Source organism: Barbus barbus, assembly GCF_936440315.1.
Source record: "Barbus barbus genome assembly, chromosome: 12".
Classification (NCBI taxonomy): domain Eukaryota; kingdom Metazoa; phylum Chordata; class Actinopteri; order Cypriniformes; family Cyprinidae; genus Barbus; species Barbus barbus.
Window position 1 is genome coordinate 13684265 of NC_136740.1, and position 16258 is coordinate 13700522.

The 16258-nt window shown below is 37.9% G+C and overlaps 1 protein-coding gene across 1 annotated transcript; it reads left to right on the forward strand.

The window, feature by feature from the left end:
* Positions 1–5207: 5207 nt before the first annotated feature.
* Positions 5208–13250, forward strand: LOC306877991 (protein shisa-7-like; the record flags this gene model as incomplete). Its single annotated transcript, XM_079430068.1, has 6 exons — positions 5208–5246; positions 6611–7398; positions 7491–7642; positions 9084–9149; positions 9228–9416; positions 12334–13250. 6 exons carry the CDS (start codon positions 5208–5210, stop codon positions 13248–13250), a joined length of 2151 nt encoding a protein of 716 aa, XP_079286194.1.
* Between the last annotated feature and the right edge of the window lie 3008 nt (positions 13251–16258).

The following is a 16258-nucleotide window of genomic DNA, read 5'->3' on the forward strand; positions in this document are numbered from 1 at the left end:
ACTAGTTCGACATGCTCATGTCACATTTTATGTTTTTAATCAATTGCAAGCGACTGGAGGAAGATGTTCACACATATGTAAGTGTGAGGTGGCTCAACATCACCCTTCGTGCAAACATGCATTCACGCCCACGCAGACGGCCATTCATTGCTCTCGCGCTGCTTGTCATGTCCACCTACTCACCCGCGTGCGAATTACAGGTCCACAATCCGCAAGAGATACGTCGATATACGATAGTTTCACCTTCAGCTATCAGAAATGTATCAAACCCTGCTATTACTGGGGAATATGACTGTAGTGAGAGCAACAAAAGTCAGATTTGTTAGGTGTGTTGCGCAGAGGACTTTTCATACGGTGTGTCTCACAGGTATGACGTTCTGTGTTTTTTTTTATGTTATCTTATGTTATAAGTTGACATAATTAACAGAACACAGCCTTGTGGCTTTTTTTTTTTTTTTTGGTGCCTATAGGTACCAACTTCTAAAATATAATTGTGGGTGATTTATTTGTACTTGATAACTGCAGGTGAAAAGCAAAGATGGCATCACTATAGGAAATGATGACAAATCTAAGGTTTATGCTTGTGAATTATTGTATAAACAACACCTGGTTTGCTTAGTTTAAAAGAAAACAAAAAGGCCAAGGCCCCGCCAAATAGAGTTCAGAAATCAGGTGAAACTTAAAAAGTCCTGAGATCCAGTGTTGATCATTTAAAGGACTGTACATTCATTTGTTGATTTTATTTGAACTGGTTTCATTATCCTAGGTCATGAATAAAACTTTTTTTGCAAGTCAAATTTCCTGTCAAGAGGCACCAAGCAGAATCTGTGCTTGCCAAATGGCACATTTTGCTGCTTTGCAACACATTGTACTGCTTTTTTGGGAGGACTTACACATATGACAGAAGCCTTAGTCTCTCTCATTCTGTCCTATGTGAAAATTACTCATCTCATTCCTTTAGATCTAATTACGCTTTTTTTGTCATTCACTTCTCATTGCATTCATCTGACAGACCAGCCCTTTCCAGAACAAGGCAATGCATTTATAAATATGCATTTTTAATGTGAGTGTATGTTATAGATGCATAGGCTTTAGGACGTGATGGGACTGCTATAGTCAAGTCCACGAGATAGCCTGGGGTGTCAACGGGGGGGTATGAAGGAAAAGGGCACACTATTTGTCTTTCATGAGAACAGCAGTTTTAGAGGGGAGAAGGTCTATTCATCCTATCTATCATTCTCTTTCTCCTTCTCTCCTTCTATACAAGTCTGAACTACTGCAGTGCTATTCTGAGAGAGAGTGAGCTGCCTCAACCCACGCACTGAATATCACAGAAAGCGAGCGAGAGAGGGAAATGGTGGGGAGAGAGATAAAGAGAAGTCGAGAGAACATCCCAAACAATGTTTTGCAACAGAAATACAATGAAACAGAAGAATAGCACGATTTCCTAAAATCAGATTAAAAGCGGATGAATCGGCCGTGATTCCTCTGTGAACTCACGTTCTAGAAACTGTTTGTGAATGCGCCACATCTTCAGTGTCACATCTCTTAGAAGTCGCCCACAGTGCCTTGCTGATTGGGTGCCGTGTTCAGGAAAACTAATCCAGTTTGTAGAGGCGCATACTGTTTCACATAGATGAGAAGGTGTCGAAATGGCCTACGCTTTATTATAGATATGCAAATGAGAGGTTACTGTTTTTAATGTTATGGGCTGTTCTTAGGTTTGCTCCTGTGAAAACTGTAATTGGCCCACATGAATCACTCAACGACACACCTGTTCAGATCGGTGTTCCGTGACTAAAATGTATTCTCTTACTGCTTAGTGCTAGCAGCCAAACTTCTCACAGGTGTGCACAAAAACAATGCTGAAAAAAAGGAAAAACATTCTTCCCACGTAGGTCGCTTGTATGTGCAAAATCCGTAATTGCATCTGTCAATGCAAAGTCCTTTCTAAAAGCACTTAGGCTATTTAATGCTTCCATATTAATTTTGCACAAAATGGGGGCAAAACCACAAGCAGGTTCTGCTAATTATGAAAGCATTATTAGCAGCAGTGTTGAAGTCTTTTGCAGTATTCATCAAGTTCCCAGCATTACATAAATAAGTGAGTATAGTCTGACCATTCAAATAATTATTTTGTAATATACCGAAATGTTGTGTAATATTTCAATCATTACTTTTATTGTGGAATATATTATCAAATTCAGTCATGGCAATTTTAAACATTTGCCACACATCTTTATTGCATCTTAATAAATATAATATAATACACTGAAAAACAGCTTTCTCTCAGAAACTGCCTATAAATTTAATAAACAATTACAAAGAAATGGCAAGTAACACATTGAATTAAATGTGAATTTTTGAAGTAGAAAAAAATATATAATTGTTTACATTATTGAATCAATATATAATATTAATTGTATATTCTTTGAAAACATAATCATTATTACTTACAACTTCAAAAAACATTTATAGTGTATATAATATAATATACTTTTATCCATTATTTGCTTGAACTTTAAAACAAGCAGTGCTTGTTCCCAGATTTATGGTGTTAATATTATATATTTATACTTTAAAAATATTTCAGAGAACATTTAGCTAATATTTTTATATTACATTTAAATATTTTTTTTTTTAATAAACTTGGGGACTACCAATATTTTCTGTGTATTCATGTGCCTATGTATTTTGAAATTATACATGCATTTTCTTCCTAGTATTTTCTTGTGAAACATACTCAAATTAATAATGCTTTATTTACAACTCAAAAAATCTTCTTCTTTTTTTTTACTGTGTCTTAACACTGTACACAAATTTATGGTTTTCTTATTATGGCCATGACTGTGTTTTCATTGTATTTCAAACCCTATGTATTTAAAAGTATATAATTTTTAATTTCTAAAATCAGTCAATATTCCATAGTTCACTACTTTAGCTGATGTACAGAACCAGCTTGATGCCACGACGCCACTTTAGACGTGATGTATAGCCGCTATACCTCAGATGAGATCGCAGCCTGCAGCAGAGACACAAGTATTATTTTCCTGGCCAACGCTGTATTTCCTGCAGGTTTTTGTGTGGCTCCTCTCTGTGCAGTTTTCCTTAGTGGTATCTGTGCCTCATTACATCAAAGACCTGCTGTTTTGTTGTCCCTTATGGCATTAACTTGTTGATCTGCGACGACAGATTTTGTATACTCACTCTTTCGGAAGACTATGCGCATTTTTTATACCTGTAATAAGTGCATTTTGTAAGCCAGCATACTGTCTGCGTGTGTTGCAGTCTCTGTGTTTGGTGTTAGTATGTTCCCGGTGTTGTGTATTGTGTACACTGTGTGCGTATGTGTGTTAGTAAGTGGTGTCACTGAACACTCTCCATTCTCTTCCACCCACACACTGCACTCCCACACACACACACACAGACACACAAACACACAAAGCACCTCTCCTCTGTCATACCTCTGGCTCTGTGCACTTCTGCTATGCTGTGCTCATATTTAAATCTCTACCCTGCATTTATCTCGCTTTTCTTTCGTACTTTACCCAACCTTCTTTTATCTGCTCGACGGTTTTCCACGGGCCCCTACAATTGTGAAAAATAAAGCATATAGGTATTGATTACAGAATAACTTTAGCACAACACTGACTCTTTCACTTCCTCGCAAACATTCTGACACATAGACCTACCGTGTCAGGAAAGCAGCATCTCTCTCTCTCACTCTCTCGCGCTTTACCCCCTCCTTCGTGTCATGCATCATGCTATGCTCTTTGAAAAGGACTGATCACTATTTGTTCAGATCATTGCTACTATTCACTTCTCTCAATGCTTCTGATTCATAGTGACTTGTTGTAACACATTAGACAAACGGTCATCACATCAGCCCTTCTTTTCAGCGTCATGAGCTGGAATCTGCAGCTGTACTGCACGTACTTAGTATAAATGTTCGATTTAGGTTTAAGTACAGATTTAAAGGATAAATATTAAATGTAATCCATCTTGCTTAAATCTAAATGTAAATATTAAATCAATATATAAATGCTAAATGTGCTGTATATTTATTCCAATTATATTACTTTTAGTGTAGTTAAGTGTTTTTCAAGTATTAGTACTTAATATTTACTTCAGTATATTTCAGCGCGTAATATCTTATATTTTACTTCACCACACTTCAGAAAACATTCTGTTCAATGTTATTTCAACAATGTGTTTAAATAAATTGCTTGTGCTCTGAAACATAGTAATGATGTCCGATTCGTGATGAATCATTCTTCTGAGGCGATTATTTTTTTCAAAGAACCTTTTAAACCGGTTCACAAATCACAAGGAAAGATTCATTCATGAATGTGGGCTGTCGTTTTTGCAGAAACAAAATTACACAAAATTTGTTAACACAAATAAAAAAATAGACATGGAGCAAAAATCAAATGATAAAGACATCAAAGAAGAATTCACAAAGATAATAAATATTTTTACATACAGAAACAAAATTTCAGGTTTTCTATTTTGTTTTTTTTAATATTTGAAGAATCAGAAGTACTATGATTATCAGAGCATTCATGGCGATTTTACAGATAGGGCAAAAGCAAGTTAGCAAATGGAAATCATATATAGGTAATACACGACTATACAATGCTTATTTGATAAAATAATCAGTTAATAGGAAAGTTGTTTAAGAGTTCATGTTGATGTTCAAGAGTCATTTCATTGTCATATTTTGTGGTTGTTTACAATCGTTTCACACGCTTCTCAGTAAATTTGATTGATATTGAAAGTTTAATATTTTGATGAAGGTCTGGATTGACTAACATTTCTCATGAACAAGCGCTGGCTAGTTAATGCATGATCTCCTTGAATAAACAATTTTTTATTGTAGATAATGTGTATAGACATACAGTCCAACCCCATCAAAAACTCTTTTGTGTTGAATTCTGTGGATTCTATATTGATCGCATTAGTTGCTGCATACCTTATTTGCCTGTCATATGCCATACGTGTCACAATGAAAATAATAGGCTGCCATGCAGATGACAAGCTAACTATGATCTTTCAAAAACTTTCACAGATGTCTGTGTGTGCGCGCATGTAGGATGTAACATCAATGTGTTGATTTCTTTTCAGAGGCACATCGCTTGATAACTGAACACTTCACAACCGCCAGTGGATTCCAAGATCAACCCTGCAAAAATAGTGAGGAAACAGCCATGTCCACACCATGGGATTTTAAACCATTTCACCAAGAGCTTCAACAAACCGTTTCAAACGTTTCTCGGTCTCAATGAAAACTGGGCTTATCTTAAAAGCAAATCTGTTGCGTGAACCTTAAGAAACTGGAAAGCGACTGCAAAGTTTACACATATAGTCACTCTCCTTGGAAATTTCTATTGTGAAGACAATCAGCCTTGAAAACGTTTTACGTCTTTTTGCCACCATCATCGTTTTTTTGTGTGTCTGTGTCAACGGTTTATTATACATTCTCAATACACACCTAAAATAAGTGTAGCTAGGGCGCACATTTTATATCCAACATGACAGATGACTCAATTCATATCTGATTTATTATAATTATTTTAAATTTGCCCACAGAATTATCCATTTAGTAATTCTTTGCATGCTGAATGAGGAAACACATTCATTTTAGTTCAGTAATGTAAAGGCCATGAATGAAATACTGAACAAAATCAAAATGATTCCTCACCATACTGCCCTCAAACCCTCAAAGGAGTTCAACATTCAGAGTAGTCCTGTTAACACGTAAACAAGTGCAGTAGAACAAGATTCATTTCTGAGGTTATTATTATTATTTTTTCACCAAGTGTATGGAAATTGTTTATACTAGTTAATAATAGTAAACATTCAGGGAGCATTACAGGTCAGGGAACTCTGCTTAAAGACTAAGTGCCATTGCTGAATGTAAGGAGTGCCCAAATTAAAAAATAAAAATTGTGACGAGAAGCAAAACATTAGTTTACATTTTAAAAATGTTTACAGCTGCCCCTTTCTCTTAAAGGAATATTTAATTCTGATAAGTGCCAAAACGGGAAATTAAACCTAAATACTTTTAATGTACACAGTTGTACTTCAACATAATTGCCTTCATGTGTCATGAAAACACTAGATACTGAAGTAATAGAAGGACAGTAATGAGAAGCCATTTAGTTTGTCTGTGGAAATGTGAAAACGCATGTTTTTGAAGAAAGCCACAAAAGGGAATATTTACCTTTAAAACTGACAATTTGTTAATAGTCTTTCATTTCCTGTTTATACATGAAATAGCCAGTTGTATGTTGCCTGCACTGAATATTGTCAGCGTTTGGATTGTTTTACATATTGTTCAGGTTTTCCAGCAATAGTTGGACGGAAGCGCCGCATGATGAGAAAATATGTGTTGTGTAACTCACCTTGAAGCTGAAAGCACATCAAAATAGTTATTTTTCTCTCACGCTGTCTCAGAGTGTGACCGTTCACAACGCACACTTTAACAGACTTCGAGAGCAGACTTTTCTTTCGAGACTGTTTAGATATAGACTCAGATTTCATACGTCGGAGGGCTGCTACAAGAATATTTTACATACAGCGCAATCAGGCTGTTTTTACAAAATTCGGCATTGTGCGGTGGGTTGAGTCAGCGAGAGAAAATAGCAGCGTTAGTCATGTAAAGATGATGCCCACCTTGGAAACTCGAATGCGTGTCATCATTCTCTTCCTGCTAATCGCTGTCCCACTTAACGCTTCCTCTGCAAGCGTCCCGGGCCCCACCAGAAACACACCAAATGGGCCTATCACCATTACCCCGACGACCAACCCCAGATCTCAGGGTAGGGGCTTTCTGTACCCCCTTTCTAAAAACGGTGGGGGTGTGCGAGGGAAGTCCATGAATCGTCGGCCAAAGCAGCCAGCTGGAGCGGCAGAAATGCCCCTCAGGCCGCTGCCTCAGATAATGCTGCCAAAGAATGTAACGACTGATGCACTGAAGGCCCCTTTTGGAGCAGCGCAGGTAGCTCCGCCTCCTCGCAAACTGGTGGAAGTGGACGTGTGTCGGGGTTATTATGATGTCATGGGGCAGTATGACGTCACCTTTAACTGCTCGAAGGATGACTTCATCTACTGCTGCGGCACCTGCCATTATCGGTTTTGTTGTCCGGACCGCACTCGAAGGTTGGACCAGAGCATCTGCCACAACTACCATTCCCCTGTGTGGGCCAATACGGCCCCCCCTGTGACCAGAACCCCACCGCCTGCCTACCCGGACCTCAGCCGCATAGAGCAAAGCAACAACACGGTCTACGTCATCGGCGGAGTCATCTCGTTTACAGTGGCGGTGGCAGTGGCCATTAAAGTGGCGTTCCACAAGGCATCACGGCAGCCTAGGAACAGAGAACTCAACATGCCCAGGTGAGAGTTCATGAGTCTTGATCGAAAAGGATATTTGATCTACCTCAAATTGTGTTCTATTGACTAATCATTCCTACATCCTTCCCTGTCAGGGCTCTTGTGGAAATGTTGCGTCACCAGTCGAGTCCAGTTCAAGAGGGAGAGAGAAACAACAGTGTAGCCTTGGGTACTGGAGGAGGAGAGGGAACTCTTGGACGACCCCCGAAAAATCACTATCCAACGCTACAGAGTAAAGATAACCGACGTGAGTGGAAAACATTTAATATAGCAAGATGAGTTTAGCATGTTTAAGATAGTATTACTATTTAATATATCATTAATAAAAATGTATTATAATATATTATTAATAGAAATGAATAGAAACATTAGTTGGTAGCATTAAATTGACAGTCATGAAAGAGGACAATCTTGAACCCCTCCCTTGGGCTATTTATTTATTTATTTTTTAAAAGTTTTTATTTATTTGTTTGTTGTTGAAAAAAAAGGTAAAAATACTAAATTAAGTAATTTTAATTTGTGTTAAATAATTACATACAAATCAGATAACAGAATCCCTGTTGAAGAGAGAGATCTGAATTACACTAGAATTCTATAAATCAAATTATTTGAAGAGATATGATAGCAATAATATATGAATTCAGTTAGAATTATTTGGTTGAATGAACCTATTTGTTATGATGAATGATGAAGATATTTAAAATGTACATACAATACTACACTATTAAATTACAATATTATTAAAAGTTAATTATTGTAGAAGTAGCAACATGCCACTTGGGACCTTCTGCCCCATTTCTGAGAGGGGCATCTCACTTTAACTTTTCACTTTAAAGTAAAAATAAAAATTTATATTTGTTATCATACAGCTCATTATAATAGTTTTGTGTGTCCACAGATCCCCCATTAACAAAAAGACATAAAAAGCTTTAATATGCAACTTAAATTCAGGCCACTATAATCCAATGACAAAAATTAAATTTTATAACCCCAAAACTGTTCAAATGGAATAAATCTCACAAATGTTAATGTGTAGATGAAAAGTCAAGATAAATGAGAGCATAACCATCCACTAAAAGTACTCAGATATATTGACATCTATGGTCAAGAAGAAAATTAAAAGTCTATTATTTCCATATTAAATTTCTATTAGCTATAAAATTAAATGTCCTTTATTAAAACCTATTATTTCAACACTGATAAAAAATCCCCTTAATTGCATGTGAACAGCTATAACTTGAAACAAAGTGTTCTGGGTAAAATATTCATGAATATTAAATGATTTTTTAAAATGTGAACTACTGTTATCCTTGTGGACCAGGTTGCAGTTGGCTGGTATTATTGCAGTATATGTCACACAGAGTTCCTTTCATGTTTCCATCTCAGCTTGAGCCTTGTGAACGGCCAACTGTATAAATTCAGGACAAGGAAGGAACACAGGGAAAAAGCAATAGCCAAATGATGAAAGGGCATTTGTGAATTATTTAGCACAGAGCTGTATATGATGGCATTAGAATGAACAGACGGTGTAAAATTTTCAACACATTGTGGAGCTAGCAAGAGCTTAATAGGGCAACATTTACAGTGGATGGATAAATGTACTTTGTGAATTCATACTAAACGTAATTTGTCTCAAAAGACATTAAGGCAGAAATCTTTAAAGCACATGTCTTTGTTCTGTTTCACAGTGGGGAATATACAGCATAACTTCATCCACACCACAGGCTCCAGTCCCAAACATACAGCCACCATTGGTAGGTGAAGCCCACAGCTCTACAGTTGTTTATTCTGAGTTTGAAATAACCTCAATGTCTATCACTGTGTGTTTAAAGAGCGTGGACCACGTATGAACAACATGCAGCTGGCCACCGGTGGCACATTGAAGCCCAGTAAACATACTAACGCCATGAAGCCCCAACCGTCCTTCCATCACTCTCTACACAACCTGGCTCAGCTGCCACCCTCGTATGAAGCTGCCATGAAGCCTGAGATCAACAGATACTCATCTCTCAAGCGTCTGGGTGAGTGCTTTATTACCAGTAGAGAGGAAGATTCTAATCTTAAAGAAATTATGTTTTGTAGGAATTACATAAAAGGTTGGCATGATTGCTTTCTTGTTATAGTCCAGATCATTTCAAAGGCATAAAGCAAATTTATAAGCAATAAGGAGAAATAGATGGACGAACATCAAAAACAGTGTGACATTTAGTACTGTTGTGTTTTGAAGGAGAAATTACCTGCTTGATGATGATGAGGACATGAGTCTCATGAGTGCGTAAAAAAATCTGTACGCTTGGGGTTTTATTTAAAGCAGTGTTAGTGTTTCACTAGAACGCTTGAGAGATATAAAAGCACCCGCAATCTTGTACAGACGTATACAGCCTTAAGGCCTCTCTCTCAGCTAGACATCAAACCTCCTGGGAAGTGTGAGTTACAGTTGGAGGACAAGAAAGTTCTGCACAGGCGAAGCTTATACAGGCTGATACAATGACTCAGACTTAATCAGCCAAAAGATGAAATGGCTCAGGGTTGAGGATAAAACGGGATTGTATTAATATTGCTATATTAATGAAATTAAGTTTTAAGCATTAATGAAATCAAGCAATAAACATGTAGTCCAGAGTTGTAGGTTGAAGATTTTATTTTAAGAGTTTAGTAAACTCAGATTAAATTTTGATTTAATTTTTAGCTTGTAGCACAAAGCTTGATATTCATCCATATTTATTATATACATAGTATTTGTACCTTATTGGTTATTGCCCAATATTAGAGATTATTTATTAAACGGTGTTAGTAATATGCTAATTTTCCCTCTAGATAACATTTGCTATGCTATCATCTAATGCTCACCTAAAGATATATTTGAAAACACTAATCATTTAATAGCACCATTACATGTAATCCTAAGTAAATCCCAAAATGAAGTCAAGTCATACTGTACATTATTATGTTGTGATGTTTAAATTCACTTTTTAATTTTATTCAATTTCTTTTATTAATTTTTTTTGGTTTTAGTGTTTTATTGTTAATTTATTTAGTCCCGATTGTATGGAGTTGTAATGTCGGCCGTTAATTTTTATTCATTGTCCATAGATAGATAGATAGATAAATAGAGAAACAAGAAAACAAAGAAACAAATAAACAAAGTCTTCTTGGTATTGAACAGAATTTGGATTTGGACATTTGTTGGTTAACCACCATACCATGAAAAATGAATTATCTTCTGTAAATGTATTGCATTTTTCTAAAAAAATACAAAAATACAGGTCCTTCTCAAAAAATTAGCATATTGTGATAAAGTTCATTATTTTCTGTAATGTACTGATACACATTAGACTTTCATATATTTTAGATTCATTACAACACAACTGAAGTAGTTCAAGCCTTTTATGGTTTTAATATTGATGATTTTGGCATACAGCTCATGAAAACCCAAAATTCCTATCTCAAAAAATTAGCATATTTCATCTGACCAATAAAAGAAAGGTGTTTTTAATACAAAAAAAGTCAACCTTCAAATAATTATGTTCAGTTATGCACTCAATACTTGGTCGGGAATCCTTTTGCAGAAATGACTGCTTCAATGCGGCGTGGCATGGAGGCAATCAGCCTGTGGCACTGCTGAGGTGTTATGGAGGCCCAGGATGCTTCGATAGCGGCCTTAAGCTCATCCAGAGTGTTGGGTCTTGCGTCTCTCAACTTTCTCTTCACAATATCCCACAGATTCTCTATGGGGTTCAGGTCAGGAGAGTTGGCAGGCCAATTGAGCACAGTAATATCATGGTCAGTAAACCATTTACCAGTGGTTTTGGCACTGTGAGCAGGTGCCAGGTCGTGCTGAAAAATGAAATCATCTCCATAAAGCTTTTCAGCAGATGGAAGCATGAAGTGCTCCAAAATCTCCTGATAGCTAGCTGCATTGACCCTGCCCTTGATAAAACACAGTGGACCAACACCAGCAGCTGACATGGCACCCCAGACCATCACTGACTGTGGGTACTTGACACTGGACTTCAGGCATTTTGGCATTTCCCTCTCCCCAGTCTTCCTCCAGACTCTGGCACCTTGATTTCCGAATGACATGCAAAATTTGCTTTCATCCGAAAAAAGTACTTTGGACAACTGAGCAACAGTCCAGTGCTGCTTCTCTGTTCAAAAGTGGCTTGACCTGGGGAATGCGGCACCTGTAGCCCATTTCCTGCACACGCCTGTACACGGTGGCTCTGGATGTTTCTACTCCAGACTCAGTCCACTGCTTCCGCAGGTCCCCCAAGGTCTGGAATCGGTCCTTCTCCACAATCTTCCTCAGGGTCCGGTCACCTCTTCTCGTTGTGCTGCGTTTTCTGCCACACTTTTTCCTTCCCACAGACTTCCCACTGAGGTGCCTTGATACAGCACTCTGGGAACAGCCTATTCGTTCAGAAATTTCTTTCTGTGTCTTACCCTCTTGCTTGAGGGTGTCAATGATGGCCTTCTGGACAGCAGTCAGGTCGGCAGTCTTACCCATGATTGCGGTTTTGAGTAATGAACCAGGCTGGGAGTTTTTAAAAGCCTCAGGAATCTTTTGCAGGTGTTTAGAGTTAATTAGTTGATTCAGATGATTAGGTTAATAGCTCGTTTAGAGAACCTTTTCATGATATGCTAATTTTTTGAGTTTTGGGTTTTCATGAGCTGTATGCCAAAATCATCAATATTAAAACAATAAAAGGCTTGAACTACTTCAGTTGTGTGTAATGAATCTAAAATATATGAAAGTCTAATGTTTATCAGTACATTACAGAAAATAATGAACTTTATCACAATATGCTAATTTTTTGAGAAGGACCTGTATATATTTTCATAGTGGGCAGATTTTTAATATCTGTGCATCCCTAATTGGTTTATTCTTTTCTCACCCAATTTTCTGATCTTTTCAAACATATTTTCCTCCACATACAGAGAAAGGAGGATTGGAGGAATATTCAGGTTACTGTACCACCAAACGGAGGCCCAACAACGCCCCTCCCTCCTTTCATTCCTCCCAGCATCACCTTCCTTGGGGTGGCGACTACACGCTGGGGGGAAGAGGCACGCTTCCCAACCGTGGCACTCGTCCTCGAATACCTCATCCACAGTCTGCTCCAAGCCACACCCCGAATCCTTACCCTCTAGATCCTCCGGAGTCGAAGAAAAACCAGAACTACGATACGCTGTCCAAACCGCCACGCCGCGTCAAATCCACGGACCAACTTCTCGCCCTCGTTGACGGCAACACCTTGTCCCGGATGTCGAAGAACCAACAGCACCAGTACTACAAAGCCATGGCCACGTCATCAAAGAACTCCAATACGAACACCCTGAAGAAGTCCAAGGAGAGGCTGCTGATGTCCCCAGACCACCTAGAGGAGGAGGTAGGCGGGGTAGAGTACGACGGAAGCAGGATGGGTATAGGAATGGGTGACTACACATCTGGAGGGGGAGGTGGAATGGTGCCCACCCTGCCCCGCGCTAGCCACCAGAAAGCTCAATCGCAGCAGAATGTTTGCGCCACGCCGTCGCTCGACCGTCACCACATGATCAAGATGAACTCGCACCCAACCTCGGGGCGAGAGCAAGAGCGCAATTCGGCAGCGATGTCAGGTCACCTGGGAGGAGGCGGGGTTGGAGGAGTGGGATGGGGCGACATGCCAGGAACCGGAGTTGTCATGGGAACAGGGACTCTTGGTGGACACAGTGCCAGGAGGCTTGCATTTGCAGCTAAAAGGCAAAATACCATTGAACAACTTCACTTCATCCCCGGTGGAGGGGGAAGCGGAGGAGGAGTGGCATCCAACCAAGGGGTTAGAACAGGAAGCAAGAATGAGGTTACTGTGTGAGCAAGAGGCTGGAGAGAGTAAGGAGGGAATGGAGAAGATGGGTGAGGGATAGACTGTGTGAAGAGCTGGAGGATGGTAAGGAGGGAATTGAGAAGATGGGTGAGGGATAGACTGTGAAGAGCTGGAGGATGGTAGAGGGACTGTGGGAGAGAGAGAGTGGGCGGAAGAGGGAGAGAAATAACGAGAGAAGAGAGAAAAGGAGTAGGAGGATGGTAAAGGAATAAAAGAAACAGATTTTGAAGTAGGGGGCCACGATTTGGGAGAAACTCGACAGAGAGCAAAGTGGCACCATATTTTTACAGATATATATTGTGTATATAGTGGCAAATTCACAAGATAAGATTAGATAACAGCTATAAGCCAGGTTTGATAGAGCTTCAAAGTTGTGCTTTTTATGGTCATGAAATTGCCGCTATAATTTTGATCGAAGCTGCCATATACAACTATTTATTTGCGTACAGTTTGCCTATAAACCTACCGCATAGAATATCAGTAGAGTGTAATATAAATTCCACGATGTGACAGATAAACCGAGACATTTTTCATATCTTTATGTCTTGTTTTTATCCTCAGATATTTTACATTCTTACACATTACTGATATAGCTGCTATGGAGCCATATATTTCAGAGAACGGCTTTCATCTTATAACTATGATGGAACTACTGGGAGCCTAATATAATAATTAAAGTCTGCATAAGAGGAACCAGTTGAACATGAGTTAAGCGCCTATCCCAACTGATGAGTTGTAAAGCTACTTACAGCTGGACAAATGTAATGCTGGATCTCTTTTTAAACCCTAATCCACTTCAGCATAATGAGGAAGTATGGCAGGGTTTACACAATGCATGTCAAAATGAATGACGATGGAACAATTTGAGGAGCATATCCATAAACTCTTAAGAATCTGATGAACATGTTTTGAATACTGCGAGACAGAGAAAGCAAGCCTTACCATACCTTACCATTGTTTCGCCTGCATCTTATTCAGTGTGAATTTAACATGGATGTACCAAGTGAGTTTCTGTTCAATTTGTTTTATTGTTTATTTTTTGAAATCCTGAAAATAGTACACAAGTTTTAAATTCTCAAGTCTGCCCTTCAGTACATAACTGGAGATCGCTTTGAACTATCGATGAAAGCCATTCTGGGACACAACAGAACTACTAAAACCAAGAGAAATATCTGACAATCATCTTTTTTCTCCATTTAAAAAGACTCATTAATGATCAATGGCACTTTGTTTGGATTCTGAGCCACTACTTTCTACAATGTCCAAGTGCTGGGATTTGTTAGGGAGATTCAGCATAAGGGACACTGGACTACCAAAAGCACAAGAATAATAAATTATATTCCTTTAACGCTGGGTACTTACCCGTTAATGCTCCTCTTAGGTATACTGTGTAGACAAACGGTTCACCTTAAGCTATTAAATATGGATCCGAGACAAAGAAAACAACTCAAGAGTAAGGGCACTCATCAATATATGTATATGTTATGATATTCTGGCATAAAATTAGTGTGTAACATGGCAGTATCATTATCTCGCTCAGGTGTGGGCTTACATTTGCATAAAGACGAACCTCCTGGACTGCTTTTTGAATCTCCATGTTGAAGCCATGTGTATATGCTGTTAAAACTGAGACTCTGCGAACAGTCTGAGGAAACGGGCATGCCAAAACAGCTAACCTGTATTTTGAATCTGCTGTTACTGAGATATGAACACAAGTCATACCTGATATCTTCATAACCAATAACGCTTATCAATATTAAGGGCTATAAAACACACATGCGTTAGTGGTACAGATGTTACCCACAGCTTACTCATTATTCAGTGATAATAATCTCATTATTTACAAAAAGATATTAACGTAGTAAGTAAATATTACAATGAAAAATGTAAATGTGAGATTGTTCACAAACAAGCCAGATATCATTTATTGTATGGTTCTGATCTCTGAGAAATAGCGCAGGTGTCAGGAACTCATTTTACCAATGAAAACTAATGAATTTACATTGTAAAACCACCACCTTTTTTTTCATAGACTTTATACCTCTTGGTTAATTTTCATTGTAATGAAATTGAACGTTATAAGTTACGGACTATTTGAATATATATATATATATATATATATATATATATATATATGCCTCCCAGTAAAAGTGTTAAGGAGTAGTTTATATCTCATCAGCATCAGGAGGATTGGTGGTAACACATTCATTTAACTTTTCACTGGAACTAGTGTGTATCTTAATGAATTATGAATACAACTTAAAGACAATCTTCCTAACAGCTCTGTAATACATTGGTGTTTGTTATTGTCATTACTATGACAGTTAATATTATGGTTATTGGTGAAATTTCTTCTTGTTGTTATGGTTATATTATGATTATGATGGTGATTTTTTTCCTCTGTGGTTTTAGTATTAACTTGTTTTAGATATCTTTCTCATGAAATTCTTTTGAAATTATGAGTAGAAAATAGAAGCACAAACTTTGCCACTCATTGTTTGCCAATTCTTCATGCATTCCTAATGATGAGGAGTGCCTTCAAAAATCTCTCAGTGTGACGTCACATAGTAATTGTTCTAAGCCTGCAAATGCCATTACTTGTTGCAGAGACATCACAATGGGTTTAGAAATGATGTCATAGGATGTATGTTGTACGTATGTAACCGAATGTCTTCTTTTTAAGTGAAATTTCAACTTTTTAATATTTCTTTCAGGGACAATTAGAACAGATGAATCTATTTAGTATTTTTTTGTCATAAAAAGTCTGTAGCAATGTCTGTTTTGTATCCACAAGCCATAATTATGAAAATGTTTATGGAATTTATTAACAAGGCATATTACTGCAGAAAATAACGAACATTGGATGTGCAAATAAAGCCCTGAAGCATTTTAAAAGGTTGGTAGCCTACTATGGGATGTGCATTGGTTGCACGCAAGCAAAGCAGGACAATGAAGACTGAAACCCATGGGAATAATGAGCTCATGTCTTGAAATAT